The sequence below is a fragment of the Thalassophryne amazonica genome, chromosome 3 (genome assembly GCF_902500255.1).
Source record: "Thalassophryne amazonica chromosome 3, fThaAma1.1, whole genome shotgun sequence".
NCBI lineage: Eukaryota > Metazoa > Chordata > Actinopteri > Batrachoidiformes > Batrachoididae > Thalassophryne > Thalassophryne amazonica.
Window position 1 is genome coordinate 83,635,495 of NC_047105.1, and position 17,438 is coordinate 83,652,932.

General features: G+C 40.7%; 1 protein-coding gene across 1 annotated transcript in view; it reads right to left on the reverse strand.

The window, feature by feature from the left end:
• The window catches only part of pusl1 (pseudouridine synthase like 1), a 58,137-nt gene extending 43,733 nt beyond the window's left edge, over window positions 1-14,404 (reverse strand). The window contains exons 1-2 of the mRNA XM_034166994.1: window positions 14,167-14,404; window positions 11,245-11,311 (exon numbers count right to left, since the gene is read on the reverse strand). Coding sequence (XP_034022885.1) covers window positions 11,245-11,311; window positions 14,167-14,222 — 123 coding nt within the window. The 5' untranslated portion in view covers window positions 14,223-14,404. The remainder of the gene's footprint in view (window positions 1-11,244; window positions 11,312-14,166) is intronic.
• Window positions 14,405-17,438: the final 3,034 nt, after the last annotated feature.

Below are 17,438 nucleotides of genomic sequence, written 5' to 3' on the forward strand. Positions count from 1 at the left end.
TCTCCATTTATCAGTCATACTGCCAACATTCAAAGTCCTGACTTTAACTTCCATGCTTCTAGTCTTCCTCCTCTCCTTCTGGCCATGTTCGCCTCCTCCTCTTGTTCTTCTTCACCCAGCAGTAGCTCAATTTCTGCTGGCACCCTGTTGGGCATAGCAGCGGTGGTGGTCGTCATTAATTCGGTGTCACCAACTGAACGATCCCCCCTAAAAAAAAAAATTGGGCTGCCCTTCACTGCGCATGCGTCATTTCAGAGCTCAGCAGCAGCATTTCTGAGCGTCACCTCGTTTCTGCTTAAAACTGCATTCCAGTCATCATCTGTCTCAGCAACAGATATATCAAGCTTTTGTACAACAATCATTTACACATACAGTGGTCCCTCGTTTATTGCAGGAGTTATGTTCTAAAAATAAGCGAAATCCACAGAATAGTCAGCGTTATTTTTTACAATTATTATAGATATTTTAAGGCATGAAAAACCCCTCACTACACATTTTATACACTTTTCTCAAACAGGCATTAACATTTTCTCACTTTTCTTTCCTGTGTAAACACTCTCAAAGTTCAAACCTTAGTAGAAAAATAAGACCAACCTGTTTTCAGGCCCAAACATTTGTTTGAGAAATAAAAATAGAATGTTTTCCTATAAATAATTATGACGGCTTTTAGAACTAACAAATTGAATTTATCGATTAACCTACGAGGCTGGACACATAAGAAATTATTAATAGTGACTGACCAGTATTTCACAGTTCCTCTGATCGTGCCTCGTCGTCCTGGGCCGCTGCACTGTCGCGTCTTTTTCCACTGAGTGACACCTCGGTGCAGGTGTCTTTTTCCGAGTGAAGAACACAGAACTTTATGGGTAGTTGTTGGCGCTCTTTTTTTCTTCTGGGCAAGAAGATTCTTATAAACAGACACGCAGAACACAATGCGCGTGCTCTGCATTCGCGGTGCCGCGAAAGGCGTGCTTGATGAGGACGCAGAACACAATGCGCTGTTTCTAAAAATAAAAAAAAAATTAAAAAAGCATGCAAAATTGGACTAAAAAAATCTGTGAACCCTGCGAGGCCGTGAAAGGTGAACTGCGTTATAGCAGTGGTGTACAGTGAGAAAAATAAGTACGAGGTCTGTTAGAAAAGTATCAGACCTTTTTATTTTTTCAAAAACCTGATGGATTTGAATCACGTGTGCTTGCATGAGCCAACCTTGAACCTTCGTGCGCATGCGTGAATTTTTTCACGCCTGTCGATTGCGTCATTTGCTTGTAAGCAGCCTTTGTGTGAGGATGGGTGTAGTCTCTCGTCGGATTTTCTTTGAAAGGAAAATGGCGGAACAACTGGAGCAGCGCGACTGCATCAAATTATGCCAGAAACTGGGCGACAGCCAGGTGGAAACCATTCAGATTATTCAGACGGCTTTTGGTGAAGATGCTATGAGCATCACACAGATTAAGGACTGGTACAACCGGTTTAAAGATGTCCGCACAACGGTGGAGAGCGAGCCACGTTCCGGTCGGCCATCAACTTACTGAAATGACCAGATCATTTCCAAAGTGAACACTGTGGTGATGCGGGACCCTCGTGTTGACTATCCAAGAAACTGCGGAAGAGGTGGACATCAGCACTTTTTCGGCACATTCCACTGTGACGGAAGATTTGGCCATGAAACGAGTTGCAGCGAAATTCATGCAGATGGCTTTGGCACGAAGCTGCTGACGGAGCAAAAGCGCCACCGTGTTGAATTCTCACATGATATGCTGGACTCCGAAAAATGATGCCCACCTCTTCCACCATTCGGAAGATTCAGATGACTTTCGGTGGCTTTTCAGTCGTGTGACTATCCGAGAAATTGTGGAAGAGGTGAGCATGTCACAACATGTCCTGTGAGACTTCAACACGGTGGCGCTTTTGCTTTGTCAGCTTCGTACCGAAGCCATCAGCATGAATTTCGCTGCAACTCTTTTCATGGCCAAATTTTCTGTCACAGTGGAAAAAAAAGTGCTGATGTCCACCTCTTCTGCAATTTTTTGGACAGTCACACGACGGTCCCGCATCACCACAGCGTTCACTTTGGAAATGATCCGGTCATTTCAGCATGTTGATGGACGACCGGTGCGTGGCTCGCTCTCCACCATTGTGCGGCCGTCTTTAAACCGGTTGTACCGCTCCTTAATCTCTGTGATGCCCATAGGATCGTCACCAAAAGCTGTCTGAATAATCCAAATGGTTTCCACCTGGGTGTCGCCCAGTTTCTGGCATAATTTGATGCAGATGCTGTGCTCCAGTCATTCCGTCTTTTTCCTTGTAATGAAAAAACGCTAAGCGCACAGCAAACATCCCACACAAAGGCTGCTTACCAGGAAATGACGCAATCGACAGGCGTGAAAAAATTCACGCATGCACACGAAGGTTCAAGGTTGGCTCATGGAAGCACACGTGATTCAAATCCATCAGGTTTTTGAAAAAAATAAAAAGGTCTGATACTTTTCTAACAGACCTCGTAGTTGAACACCCTGCGATTTTGCAAGTTCTCCCACTTAGAAATCATGGAGGAGTCTGAAATTTTCATCTTAGGTGCATGTCCACTGTGAGAGACAAACTAAAAAAAATCCGGAAATCACAATGTATGATTTTTTTTTTTTTGTTTTTTATTCTTCATTTTCAAAGAGTGGAAAACAAAACAGAGGGAGTCAATTACAGATTGGATCATTACAAGAGTCCACTCTTATTTTTCTGAAAAAGAATAATAAAGAAAGAACAAAGAAAGAACACAACAAAATGAGAGAGAAGACCATCGCATGTTGTACAAAATTAATAAAGCCAACCATTAAAATGAGTGAAAGAGACACAGAATAAGAGTTAGACACCATTACATAAAAAGGATGCAGTTCTGTTTTAGTCTCTCAAGCACCGGTTACTTCCGTGAAATCTGGGTGGAGAGGTTTAACAAATTGGACCCACTGTTTCCATAGTTTGATAAAAACTTTCTTTTTAAGTCTAATTGCAAATGTAACTGATTCCATGACATAAATCCCATTCACAATATTTATCCACTCTGACACTGTAGGGGGCTCAGGCAGGAGCCAGCGTTTTGTTATTGCTTTTTTGGCTGCTGTTATTAAAACCATAAAAAGATATTTATTAAAAGATTGTCTAAAATGAATCTCAGTCTTTCCCAGAAATAAAAGAGGAAATTGCAATAATATATTTTCACTAAAAATGGATATTAAAACATCCTGAATTTCAACCCAGTAGGATTTCAGTTTTGGACATTCCCAAAATATATGCCAGTGACCTGCCTTCTGCTCCCCACAGCGTCTCCAACATTCTGCTGTCCCTCCATCAAAATGTGCCTTTTGCTTTGGAGTAACAAAAAAATGCATAAGACACTTCCAGCTAAATTCACGCCATTTATGAGAATTGGTACACCTCCATTGCAATTCACATATATCAAGCCAATCATCATCTGTTATTGAAAGAGAACCCTCTCCTTCCCATTTATCCCTAATATATTTTGTGGAGTGACTCGTTTTTGACAGTAGACCTTTGTAAAGTGTTCCTCTTGCTCCTTTAATCTAATTATTTTTATACGCCTTCAAGAAAATGACTAACATTGGATCGTTAATGTCGGTTTTATTAATAATATTCTGTTGAAAGCAGTCTCGTAGTTGGAGGTACCAAAAAAAGTCAGTGTTGTAATTGAAATTCTCCCTTTAAACTGTCAAAAGCCTTCATTTTTCCGTTATGAGTAAGTGAGTAAAAGGTTGTAATACCCTTAGAGATCCACTGTTTAAAAGTATTGTCCAACATATTGGGTTTGAAGTTGGGATCAGTCGCACACAAGTGGATTATCTGAATTTTATCTAGTTTAAACAATTCTTTTACTTTTCCCCATATTTTTAATTGAGTTGCAATCCATGTTTTTATTAGCCAATATTGTCTGGATTGGAGGTTCTGTTATTGACAATTCAATATCTTTCCATCTAGCCTTAAATCTTGATGAGCACGTTAGTAAGTGGTTTAATCTGAGCGGCAAAAAAGTATCCTTTAAAATATGGTAAAGCGAATCCTCCCTCTCTTTTTGATAGCTATAGTGTTTTATATTTAATACGTGGCTTTTTACCCTGCCAAATAAATCTGGAAATTATTTTATCAATTTCTGAAAATTCTTTCTGGGTAATTTCCACTGGGAGTGCATGAAATAAAAAAAGAAAACGTGGAAGCATATTCATCTTTATAGCATCAATTCTATGACTAAAACTAAGAAAAGAAATAGCATTCCATCTTGTTAAATCTTCTTTCATTTTGGACATTAGAGGGGTATAATTAATTTCTTTGAGAACTGAAAGGTCTTTTGGTAAGAGGATACCCAAATACTTTATAGATTGCAGTTCCCATTTTAATGGGAATTTTTCACAGAGATGTTTAGGTGGAGAATAATTAAGTGTTAAAACTTGGGTCTTTTGTATATTCAATTTATATCCCGAGTAATTTCCAAATTTCAGCAGAATGTTCATTAGTTCCGGAAGAGTAACACTGGGTTCAGAGAGATATACCAATACATCATCTGCATATAACACAACTTTTTGTTCCTGGTCACCAATAGTAATTCCTCTTATTTTCTCTGATTGTCTGATGCATTGAGCGAGTGGTTCAATATATAGTGAGAATAATAGCGGTGATACCGGACAGCCTTGGCGCGAGCCACGCTGTAGTGTGATAGACTCCGTGAAGTGTCCATTAATTTTAACCCGGGCCGAGGGTTTATCATACAGTGTGCGAATTACTTGAATAAAATTATTATGTATCCCTAATCGTTCCAGAACTTTATACAAAAACGCCCAACTAACTGAGTCAAACGCCTTCTCAGCGTCGAGGCTCACCAAAAGAGCCTCTATATTGTTTTGATGGATGTGGTGCATGATATGTAGGGACCGTCTAATGTTATCGTGAGTTTGACGTTGTGAATAAAACCCGTCTGATCCGTATGTATGAGATGTGGAAGCATCTTCTCCAGATGTTTAGCTAGAATAGTCGTGAACATTTTATAGTCAATGTTAAGTACAGAAATAGGCCTGTATGAACCACATTTTAATTTGTCTTTACCCTCTTTGGGGATAACTGAAATAACCGCCTCCTTCCAGGATGGTGGTGTTTTTGAATTTTTAAAAACTGAATTACAGGCTTTTAAAAGGCTAGGGGTCAGTTCCTTACGAAATACCTTGTACCAATCTGAGGGGAAACCTTCTGGGCCAGGTGTCTTATTGGCTTTTGACCTAGAGATGGCACTGTTTAGTTCTTTCTCTGTTATTTCTGCTGTCAATATACTAGTGTGCTCTTCAGATAAAGTAGGTAAATTAAGGGAATTTAGAAATTCCTCAATTTGTGAATCTGTCCCTAAAGGTAGTTGTGTATATAGGCTTTTATAAAATTTCTCAAATGCTTTTTGTATTTCTTCTTGTTTATGCAATAGAAGACCAGAGTCTGAATATTTTATTTTATATATTGTATTATCTGCCCTTTCTTTTTGTAGCCTTCTAGCAAGGATTTTTGATGCCATAGGGCCCGCTTCATAATATTTTTGTTTCACAAAAACTAACTTTTTTCAATTTCCTGAGTATATAATAAGTTTATTTCATTTCTTGTTTTTTTAATCTCTTCTAATATACCTGGGGATTGTTTCTTTTTATGCTCAATTTCTAACTCTTAATTTTTTATCCAAGTTTAGATGTTTTAATTGTTTTTTCTTTTTATTGTGGGGGCACCAGGATATAATTTCCCCCCGAATTACTGCTTTCAAGGCATCCCAAACTATAGTTGAATCTACGTCCCCAGTATCATAAATTTCTAAAAACTGTTTTATCTCCTTTCTCATGTTAGCCACAAATAATGCATTATTCAAAGTACTTGTATTAAATCTCCAAAGTGTATTATGCAAAGTTTTATCAATCTGTATTGTACAACTGACTGGAGCGTGAGCAGATAATTCGACTGAGCCTATATCACAACTAATTCTATGATGGCCCCTCTTAAAGATAAAAAATAATCTATACGCAAGTATGTGTCATGAGGATGTGAATAAAAAGTATAATCACGACCCGAAGGGTAATAATCTCTCCAAAGATCAATTATTCCAAATTCAAACAGCAAATTGTTTACTTTTTTAGACAATATTAGACAACAGCTGAGATTTTAGATGAATCTAAATTGGAATTAAGATGTAGGTTCAAATCGCCACCACTGATTATTATTCCTGGAGCACCAATTATCAAATCAAAGACCTTCCTATAAAAAGAGAAATTACTTCCAGGGGAGGCATAAATATTACAAAAACTTATCATCACATCATTGATCTTACCGGAAACTACTATATAGCTTCCATCTTTATCAGTTTCTTCAGACACGTAATCGAAAGGTATTTTCTGTGAAATTAATATCGCCACCCCTCTTCTTCGGCTGTTTTTATAAGATGAAAAATATATTCTTGTGTAACCCATTCTTTTTAATTTTTCGTGTTCTACTGTAGAAAGATGAGTTTCTTGTAACATTACAATTTGGGAATTATCTTTTTTTTACTTTTGATAGTATTTTAGTCCTTTTAATTGGATTTGAGATCCCTTTAACATTAAATGTAACTATTCTAATATCTTGTATGTTCATGGTGTCTTATCTAAAATTAAATAAAATAAAAACCTATAGAGATAACATTTACTTTCATTTAAATTAAAATGGTGCACAAGCGGACTCTCTCCCATTGAACAAACAACAAAAGAGCCTGGAACAAATTGAACAATTACACCAAAAATAAAAAAGGTCCTTCCAAGGTAGGGGCTAATGTAAATAAGCCCTGTATGGTCCCGCGGTGTTAAGGACCAATTAGGGGAGGATCTCACCTCGTGTGTGAGGGAGAGCCCTAATGATGGCTTCTTGCTAGAGAAATATTTTTCGGCCCACATAAAGATTCAGTCCCGACTATCTGAATATCTAGTAAATCAAAACAGTACAAAAACAGCAAGTTCTGCAATATAACAGAGGAAAAAAAAAACTGTCAACCATCATACATATAAAAAGTGCGGATAAACCCACCAAATATAAAAAATTAAGGATACCATTAAGCGTCCACTTCTCTCCTAAACACCTGAAGTCTTTCCTTGAGGCGGGCGTGATGACTCTCTTGTGTAGACTCTCCGTGGTCCTGGCCTCTGTGCTGTCCGCGTGCTTTGCGCCATGTAGATTGCAGCTCCACCTCCCCTTGGTCCGTTGTAGTCGTTGTTTTCAACACAGTGACTGGGCGCCCTCATGCGGCCATGTCTTGGGTTGCTCCAACTGCGTCCTTATATAGCCGTGTAGCATCTCAGTAGAAAACCTTCAACTTTGCCAGGTATGGAGTTTGAAACGTTATCTGGTGCTCTTTAAGAATCTTTTTCGCCTCCTTGTATTCGTTCCGCTTCTTGAACACATCAATGGGATAGTCGTGATCCAAAAAAAAACGAACACCGTCACAAAAGATTTCCTTTATTCGCCAGGATCTTCGTAAAATTTCTTCTTTGATCCTATAGCTCCCAAATTTTACGATGATAGATCTGGGCTTCGCTTGGCCATTAGGTTTCGCTGTTAAAGCTCGGTGTGCTCTTTCTATTCCCAATTGTTGATCAGAGGGGAAATCAAGCTTGTTTTTCAACAGGTTATTTAGAAAAGTCACCATGTCCGAGCCCTCTTTGTTTTCCGCTATGCCATATATCCTAACATTATCCCTGCAGGCGCGACCCTCCTGTTCAATCTGTTTAGCTTCAAGTATAGCTTGGCGGTCGGATAGCCGCTTGATTAGCATCGATGCAGCCTGCAACACCGTCTCTACTTCTTCAACACGCCCCTCTGCTTCTTCCACTCTGTTGTTAACCCTAGTTAGTTCAGATTTTATATCCGAGTATTGTTCATTATTCTCCTTTCTGAAGTCCCTCAATTCTCTCAGAATATTATGCATAGTGGAGTCTGGAGGGCTTACGCTCTCCGCAGCTAGCATTAGCTCCTCTGGACTGCTTTGGTCATCGGTATGCCTCACTTCTTCTTCCATCGAATTTGCCATTTTCTTACGTCTAGTAGTTGCCCCCTTGACCATCTTCTAGAATAAGCCTCAAAGTTGGCATAAGAGTAGCGTTAGGGGGGGTTATTTTCACCAAAACCGTCAGGAGCTCACGTCTCAAGCAGCCATTACTTCCCCAGCGGAACCGGAAGTCCATGTATGATTTTTTTAATGTATATTACTGCTGCAAATAAGTATTTGAACACCTACCAACAAGCAAGAATTCTGGCCCACACAGACCTGTTAATTTTTCTTTAAGAAGCCCTCTTATTCTGCACTCTTTACCTGTATTAATTGCACCTGTTTGAACTTGTTACCTTTATAAAAGACACCTGCTCACACACTCAATCAATCACACTCCAACCTGTCCAACACAGCCAAGACCAAAAAGCTGTCTAAGGACACCAGGGACAAAACTGTAGACCTGCACAAGGCTGGGATGGACTACAGGACAACAGGCAAGCAGCTTGGTAGAAGACAACAACTGTTATGATTATTTATTAGAAAGTGGAAGAAACACAAGATGACTGTCAATCTCCCTCGGTCTGGGATTCCATGCAAGATCTCACTTTGTGGGGTAAGGATGATTCTGAGAAAGCTCAGAACTACACAGGAGGACCTGGTCAATGACCTGAAGAGAGCTGGGACCACAGTCACAAAGATTACATTAGTAACATATGATGCTGTCATGGTTTAAAATCCCGCAGGGCAGCAAGGTACCCCTGCTCAAGCCAGCACATGTCCAGGCCCGTTTGAAGGTCACCAGTAACCATCTGGATGATCCAGAGGACGCATGGGAGAAGGTCATGTGGTCAGATGAGACCAGAATAGAGCTTTTTGGAATCAACTCCACTTACCATGTTTAGAGGATGAGACCAACCCCAAGAAAACCATACCAACCGTGAAGCATGGGGGTGGAAACATCATACTCTGGGGGTGCTCTTCTGCAAAGGGGACAGGACGACTGCACCGTATTGAAGGGAGGATGGATGGGGTCATGTATTGCAAGATTTTGGCAAACAACCTCCTTCCCTCAGTAAGCGCACTGATGATGGGTCATGGCTGGGTCTTCCAGCATGACAATGACCCCAAACACATAGCCAGGGCAACTATGAAGGGGCTCCGTAAGAAGCATTTCAAGGTCCTGGAGTGGCCTGGCCAGTCTCCAGACCTGAACTCAATAGAAAATCTTTGGAGGGAGCTAAAACTCCAAACCTGAAAGCTCTAGAGAAGATCTGTATGAAGGAGTGGACCAAAATCCCTGCTGCAGTGTGTGCAAACCTGGTGAAAAACTACAGGAAACGTTTGACCTCTGTAACTGCAAACAAAGGCTACTGTACCAAATATTAACATTGATTTTCACAGGTGTTCAAATACTTATTTGCAGCAGTCACATACAAATAAATTATAAAAAAAAGAAATCATACATTGTGATTTCCGTTTTTTTTTTGTTTTTTTTTAGATTATGTCTCTCACAGTGGACGTGCACCTAAGATGAAAATTTCAGACCCCTCCATGATTTCTAAGTGGGAGAACTTGCAAAATCGCAGGGTGTTCAAATACTTATTTTCCTCACTGTAAATTCAGCATTATTTCATAATAAAAGATGGGGGAAGCGATCAGAGTACAGCAGCTGCACATCAGACTCTGACATGCAGCTGCGCTTATGTCATTTCAGAGCGTCAGTTGAGATGAGATGAGATATACTTTATTGATCTCACAGTGGAGAAATTATGTTTACACTCCAGTTACCTCAGACAGCAATTAGTCCACAATTATTACTTGTTTACCGTAATAATGACACACATCTGAATTAAGGACAGCACATACACATTTGACATTGTTTATGCGCACTAAATTTGAAGAAGTCCATTATCCGAATTGAGGCAAGTGGGTGAAGGTCGCACAGCAACCCTGAGTTGCGCCACCGTCAGCTTGGGGGGGGGAACGGGGACCAGCAGCAGCTAAAACCACGCTGCCCCTGCAGAAGGGAAGGGGGGTGACATAAGCAGAAGCCAGAGTGGGGGGGGGATGATGGGGGGAAGGAGGGGGGTGGGGAGAGGGAGTGGAGCATGCTTCAGTCCTATGAAAAACAGTTTATTGTCTTTGTGGGTTGAGATAAGAAAGGAGCCAAATAATCACCAAGGCCTGAAGACATTCCTCTGGAGGAAAACAGTTGGGCAATTTGTCCTTCAGGCTTGATAAGCCTGCCGTGTTGTGGTTTGAGCAGTGAAAAACACTTGTTACAGTTCCACTTGAACAACCAAATCCCAATTATGAATTAAGAATATTCCCCGGCCTCCAAAATCTTAAACTTCATCTGCAAGGCACGCATCTGCTCCAAGATGTCATCCAATTTGCATCTGAGTTCAAGAGTCATTGCAGTCTGAGACTGCAACATCCTGCCAACCCGCCGTCTTGCCAATTTTCCGATAGATCAGGGCAGCACATGAGCCAGAAAGTACAAGCTCTGCTACCATAAGACCAAATATGAATAAATCCTTGACGTCCTCAACGGAGAAAGGCACCAAGCATGCAATATGCCAAGACCCCCAGGAGTCGAGAACATAGCCCGCAGGATACGTTCCATCTGGGCAGGTAGGATAAGGGAGAGTGGAGGAGATGCGACAGCCCTCGTCGGAGTCCCAAGCTGATAAGTTGTGACTCAGTGATTAACGTTTCTGCTTAAAACTGACTTTAGAATGATTTAAGAGGTTTTACTTTGTCATCTGATGGTTAATAATCACATTATCCCCTTTGATCGCTTTGGGCGTAGACAGTCAGTCTCAGATGTGCTGCTGTGGTCCAAAATGGCGCATGCGCAGTGAAGGCAGGGCAGACCAATTTTTAGGAGGGCTGTTCAGTCTGTGACACCAGATCTTGACTAATCCAGTATGTAAATTTGATTTGTACTCTGCATGGTTGTGTTAGCTTGTTTTAAGCTGGATGCCATTCCTGATGCAACCCACCTCATTTATCCGGGCTTGGGCCTGGCACACAGAATGTACTGGCTGCACACCCCATGTGGCTGGGCTAACAAACAATACATTACAAATGAGAAGGTGCATAAAGAAAAATACTTCTGGTCTGACATCTTCAAGAACAGCTGACTGTACTGTTTAACTGATGATGTGTTTTGAAATTGAAGTTAAACTTACCTCCAAGTGGTCCTGAATACCTTTCTTCCCCATTTGAAGTTGATCTGGAGGCACTTTGGCTGCACCACTACAGAAACATTTTTTGTTACTGTTATTATTATCATGGTATCCATTTGTCCATGTCATAAGGATGTAATTCATCAAGGATGTAACTACTAATTTTTACGCGAGTTCTGGTCATGCATGCACATCTCCACAATTTTAGACTTGGAACATTTACATTGCAAAATGACACAGTGTAATGTAAACCCTGTGTATAATTTTCAAAACCAGTTACAATTCATCCATCTATTTTCCATACAGCTTACTCCAATTAAGGGTCACAGGGGGCAGGAGCTTATCCCAGCAGAGGGTTTGAGGCAGGGTACACCCTGGACAGGACATCAGTCTGTCGCAGGGCAGTCACAATCTAGCTGGTCAAAATTATTACTATGGTGCACAAATTTTTGTGACACGACACCATGCCAGAACCCTTGAGATGTGCATGTGCAACAGGAACTCGTGTAAGAACAGCCTGTAGGTGGTTCTTTTACAGTTCCATAAAAGGAGCCGCTGTGTTAAGCAAGCACTGTATCGCCACAGCCGAAAAAGGCTGTCAACCAAAGAGGAAAGCATTAACCTAAAATCTACATTTAAGACAAAAGCTTATTGTTGATCACCTGAACGTTCTCATCGGCAAATGTTCAAACCATCTCAGTCTTGCCTAAATTTGTTTCTAAGCCATCCAACTTGTGCTGTCCCTCTGATAGGTTCATTGCTAATCCTATCCATCCTTGACACTCCCAAAGAAAACCACAGCACCTCCAGCTCTGCCTTCTGTCTTTTTGTTAGTGCAGCCATCTCTAAGCTGTACAACATACCTGGTCTTACTAGTCTTAAAAAAATAGTTTTTACAGGAGCATAGCAAAAAATAGGTAAACAAGCAGAATACAATTATACAAGAAAGGAGATAGATATGGAAAACCAACACACACACAGACACCTATATATACACAGTATATATATATATATATATATATATATATATATATATATATATATATACACACACACACACACACACACACACACACAACCCCAATTCCAATGAAGTTGGGACGTGTAAAATGTAAATAAAAACAGAATACAATGATTTGCAAATCCTCTTCAACCTATATTCAATTGAATACACCACAAAGACAAGATATTTAATGTTCAAACTGATAAACTTTATTCTTTTTGTGCAAATATTTGCTCATTTTGAAATGGACAGAAAATGGACAAAAAAGTTGGGACAGCAGCAACAAAAGACTGGGAAAGTTGATGAATGATCAAAGAACACCTGTTTGGAACATTCCACGGGTGAACAGGTTAATTGGAAACACGTGAGGGTATAAAAGGAGCATCCCCAAAAGTCTCAGCCGTTCACAAGCAAAGATGGGGCAAGGATCACCACTTTCTGAACAACTGTGTCTAAAAAATAGTCTAACAGTTTAAGAACAATGTTTCTTAACATTCAATTGCAAGGAATTTAGGTATTCCATCATCTACTGTCCATAATATAATCACAAGATTCAGAGAATCTGGACTTTCTACACGTAAGCGGCAAGGCTGAAAACGAACAATGAATGCCCGTGACCTTCAATCTCTCAGGTGGCACTGCATTAAGAACTGACCATTGTGTAAAGGATCTTACTGCGTGGGCTCAGGAACACTTCAGAAAACCATTGTCAGTTAACAGTTCGTTGCTACATCTACAAGTGCAAGTTAAAACTCTACCATCAATCTACATCAACAACATCCAGAAATGCCACCGCCTTCTCTGGGCCCGCGCTCATTTGAAAAGGACAGATGCAAAGTGGAAAAGTGTGCTGTGGTCTGATGAGTCCACATTTCAAATTGTTTTTGGAAATCATGGATGTCGTGTCCTCTGGACAAAAGAGGAAAAAGACCATCCAGACTGTTACCAGGCAAAGTTCAAAAGCCAGCATCTGTGATGGTATGGGGGTGTGTTAGTGCCCATGGTATGGGCAACTTGCACATCTGTGATGGCACCATCAATGCTGAAAGGTACATCCAGGTTTTGGAGCAACACATGCTGCCATCCAAGCAATGTCCTTTTCATGTCTTGCTTATTTCAGCAAGACAATTCCAAGCTACATTCTGCACGTGTTACAACAGTGTGGCTTCGTAGTAAAAGAGTGCAGGTACTAGACTGGCCTGCCTGCAGTCCAAACCTGTCACCCATTGAAAATGTGTGGCGCATTATGAAGCGCAAAATACGACAACAGAGACCCCGGACTGTTGAACAACTGAAGTTGTACATCAAGTAAGAATGGGAAAGAATTCCACCTACAAAGCTTTAACAAAGTGTCCTCAGTTCCCAAACGCTTATTGAGTGTTGTTAGAAGAAAAGGTGATGTAACACAGTGGTAAACATACCACTGTCCCAGCTTTTTTGAAAGGTGTTGCAGGCATCCATTTCAAAATGAGCAAATATTTGCACAAAAACAATAAGGTTTATCAGTTTGAACATTGAATATCTTGGGTTTGTGGTGTATTCAATTGAATATAGGTTGAAGAGGATTTGCAAATCATTGTATTCTGTTTTTATTTACATTTTACACAACATCCCAACTTCATTGGAATTTCAACAGACAAGCAATAGAGCCTGAGCATGTTTTCATCAGGCGGCCAGTTGTGGAAGTACGGCTTCCCACCTTTGGATTTGCCACTTCGCCAGAAGTGACATGTACCTGCGCCATCCCGTAGATTTTTGTATTATTATTTTTATTACAGCTATGTACAGATAGACTGTCTGCTGTACTAACTTGTGTACTATGAAATTCAAAAGCTTTTTCAGTGTGCCATTCTACGATTTTTAATGGCCCCCATGTGACTGACCACCCCCAAAATATTTCTGCAGGCGCCCCTGTAGCCTACCTGTATTTTGTTCCAATGTACTGGAAAAAGATAAGAAAACGTGCGCGGTTGTGCATATCTTCTTCAAATTTCTGTGACTCTTTTTAGTCATACTGCTTCCGTTTTCATGTGTTACACTGAGAAAACATATTTTGGTTTTAACTCGAGGTCAACTAGTAGCAGTCTGTGCACGTGCACAGCGACACAGGAAGTACTTCCCTCAGTATTTGTAGTTCGAAAGTAAAGACTACACGTTACTTTGACAAACCAACTCGCCAAAATACACCAAACCCAAAATAAAAGGACCTAAACGAAAGCGCTTTTCTCTTTTCCTCTTTGAAAGTTAATCTTGTCACAAGTAGCTGCAGTGCTTTTGTTGGCGCTTTTTGATTCCGTCTTGTCGAATCTAGTGACGTCAGAGTTCACGAGTAGGAATTTTTTCCGTTTTTTCAAACAACTTTATTTGTAAATTTGTAATCAATGTCTACACACACGCACAAACAAACCTTGGTCAGATGCAGAGAAAGGCGCCTGACCCTAATCTGCATGCTTTGACAAGGTGCAGATGACTGCGCCAGGAAATGTCGACAAAAGCTTGTCCAGTTCTGGAATAAGATTCTTTAGTCAGATTAAACAAAAATTAATTTGTCCAAGAATGATGGGAAGTGAATAACTCATGGTGCATCAGTCCCTCCTGGCCATCTGTGTTTTTTCGATGTCTAACAAAGTCCCATACAGCCTCTTTTCTGTCACACACAGACAGCAGACTGAGGTGACTGCCATCCCTCCTGCAGTGAGGGTCTCCCTGTCTTTTTTGACAGGATGAAAGTACTGCGTTCACATCTCCTTCTGCCACCATACAGATGAGATGACTGACTGCTCACGCCAACCGGAAGGGTTGTGGTACTCAATGCCGCACATGACCTGAGGGATTCTCACATTTGCTCTCTTTGAGAAGTCATAAAAAACAACTCATACCACAGTAACTGTATGTTGTAACATTTTTGTGGTTTTGACACAATTACTTTTTCCAAATCAAGGTCTACCTTGAAACCAGAAACCACACCATGCTGAGATTAAGTGGACCAAAAATGAACATTCACTGGTTTTTAGTTTAGTCCTCTCCCTCTTTGAGAACCTGACTGGTTTGACTTCTTTTCCCTGTTCATGTCTGTTGTTGGACAAGGCACTTTAGCTACATTGTTTCAGTCCACGGCTCTGTAAACAGCTTCCAGTCTTGCTAAACTGCGATGGACTGATGTCCCATCCAGGGAGAGTTGGAGATTGTCGTCTGCTTCACACTCCAGAATAAACACCAGCACCAATGGACCCGAGGATTTGTATAGGACTTACTTCTAGTTCATTCATCTCTGGAAAGGTGGACCTACTGTGTCTCCATTCCTGACTGACTAACCAATAAATATAACATTCACAGCCATCTGTTCAATAAAAATTGTTTTCATAAGTTTAGAATGAGCCATCATGTACAGTGCATCCTATTCACAGCACTTCACTTTTTCCATATTTTGATGTGTTACCGCCTTATAGCAAAATGAAATAAATCAATTTTTTCACTCAAAATTCTACTCACACCACCCCATAATGACAACATGAAAAAAGTTGTTTTTTTTTATTTTTGCTAAATTCAAATGGAAAATTAGCAATGCTCCTATATCTCCTTTTCAGTCCCATTCATGTTTATATATATGCATATGTATATGTGTATGTGTATAGGTACGAGGTCTGTGATGAAAAAAGCGGTCCTTTTTTTTTTTTTTTTCAAAAAATAAATGGATTTGATTCATATGTTTTTACGTCAGACATGCTTGAACCCTCGTACGCATGTGTGAGTTTTTTCACGCCTGTCGGTGATGTCATTCGCCTGTGGGCAGGCCTTGAGTGAGGAGTGCTCCACCCCGCCCGTCGGAATGTCTTTGTCTGAATAGCCGCTGCGGACGGCGCGCATTGCTTTATCAACATTTTTTCTGGACCTGTGAGGGATATCCGAGTGGACACTATTGGAGAAATTAAGCTGGTTTTTGGTGAAAAGTTTAATGGCTGATGAGAGATTATGGGGTGTTTCTGTCGCTGTAAGGACTTCCCACGGAGCAGGACGTCGCGCAGCGTTTCCAGGCACCGTCGTCGGCCTGTTTCGACCTGAAAACATTCTAATTTAAGGCTTAATTCACCCAGGACGTCGTGAGAGAACAGAGAAGATTCAGAAGAGGCCGGCATGAGGACTTTATGCGGATATTCCACTGTTTAAAGACATTTTGTAATGAAAGATGTGCGCGCAAATTCGCCTAGTCGTTTCCGTGACGACTCGGCGAATCTGTGTGCTCTGCGACAGGAAAAACACCTCCGTGTTGAAAACCATTTGTAAAATTCAGGCGGCTTTTGATGGCTTTCAACAAGTGAGTAACTGAGAAATTGTTTAACAGCTTGGGCATGTTCCAACTTCCCCGTTAAGGTTTCCAACGGAGGTGTTTTTCCTGTCGCGACCCCCCGCGACTCTGCCTGCACGTTCTTTCACTACAAAATGTCCGTTAACAATGGAATGTCTGAATAAACTCCTCATGCCGACTTCTTCTGCAAGTTCTCTGTTCTCTGATGACTTCCTGGGTCAACAAAGCCTGAAATGTAGAAGTTTTCAACTTGAAACGGCGAGACGCTGCCGCCTCGAAGCACAGATCGCCGTCAGGCGCCATGGGCCGTCCTTAAAGCGACACTACCAGACCAAAATCTCTCATCAGCCGTTAAAATTTTTACCAAAAACCAGCTGAATTTATCGAATGGTGTCCACTCAGTTGTGCCTTACAGTTTTGAAAAAATTTTGATCAACAAAGCAGCAGTCTCTGAGCCATTCATAAAAAATGAAAAAACGATGAGAAGGTGGGCGACTCCTCACTCAAAGACTGCCCACAGGCGAATGACGTAACCGACAGACGTGAAAAAACTCTCGCATGCCCACGAGGGTTCAAGCATGTCTGATGTAATCACACGTGATTCAAATCCATATGGTTTTTGAAAAAAATAATAAGGTCCGTTACTTTTATCACAGACCTCGTATGTATGTGCATATGTGTATGCGTGTATGGGTGTATATGTATGTGTATGTATATATATATATATATATATATATATATATACATATTCTATTTTTACCTCATTTCTTATGTCTTGTACTGTTACAAGTACTATTATTATTGCTTATCCTCGCACACGCTGTTTGATGAACATTTTCCTCTACTTGCACCCACCTTATGTCTTTTTTAAGAGCTGACGTAACATGT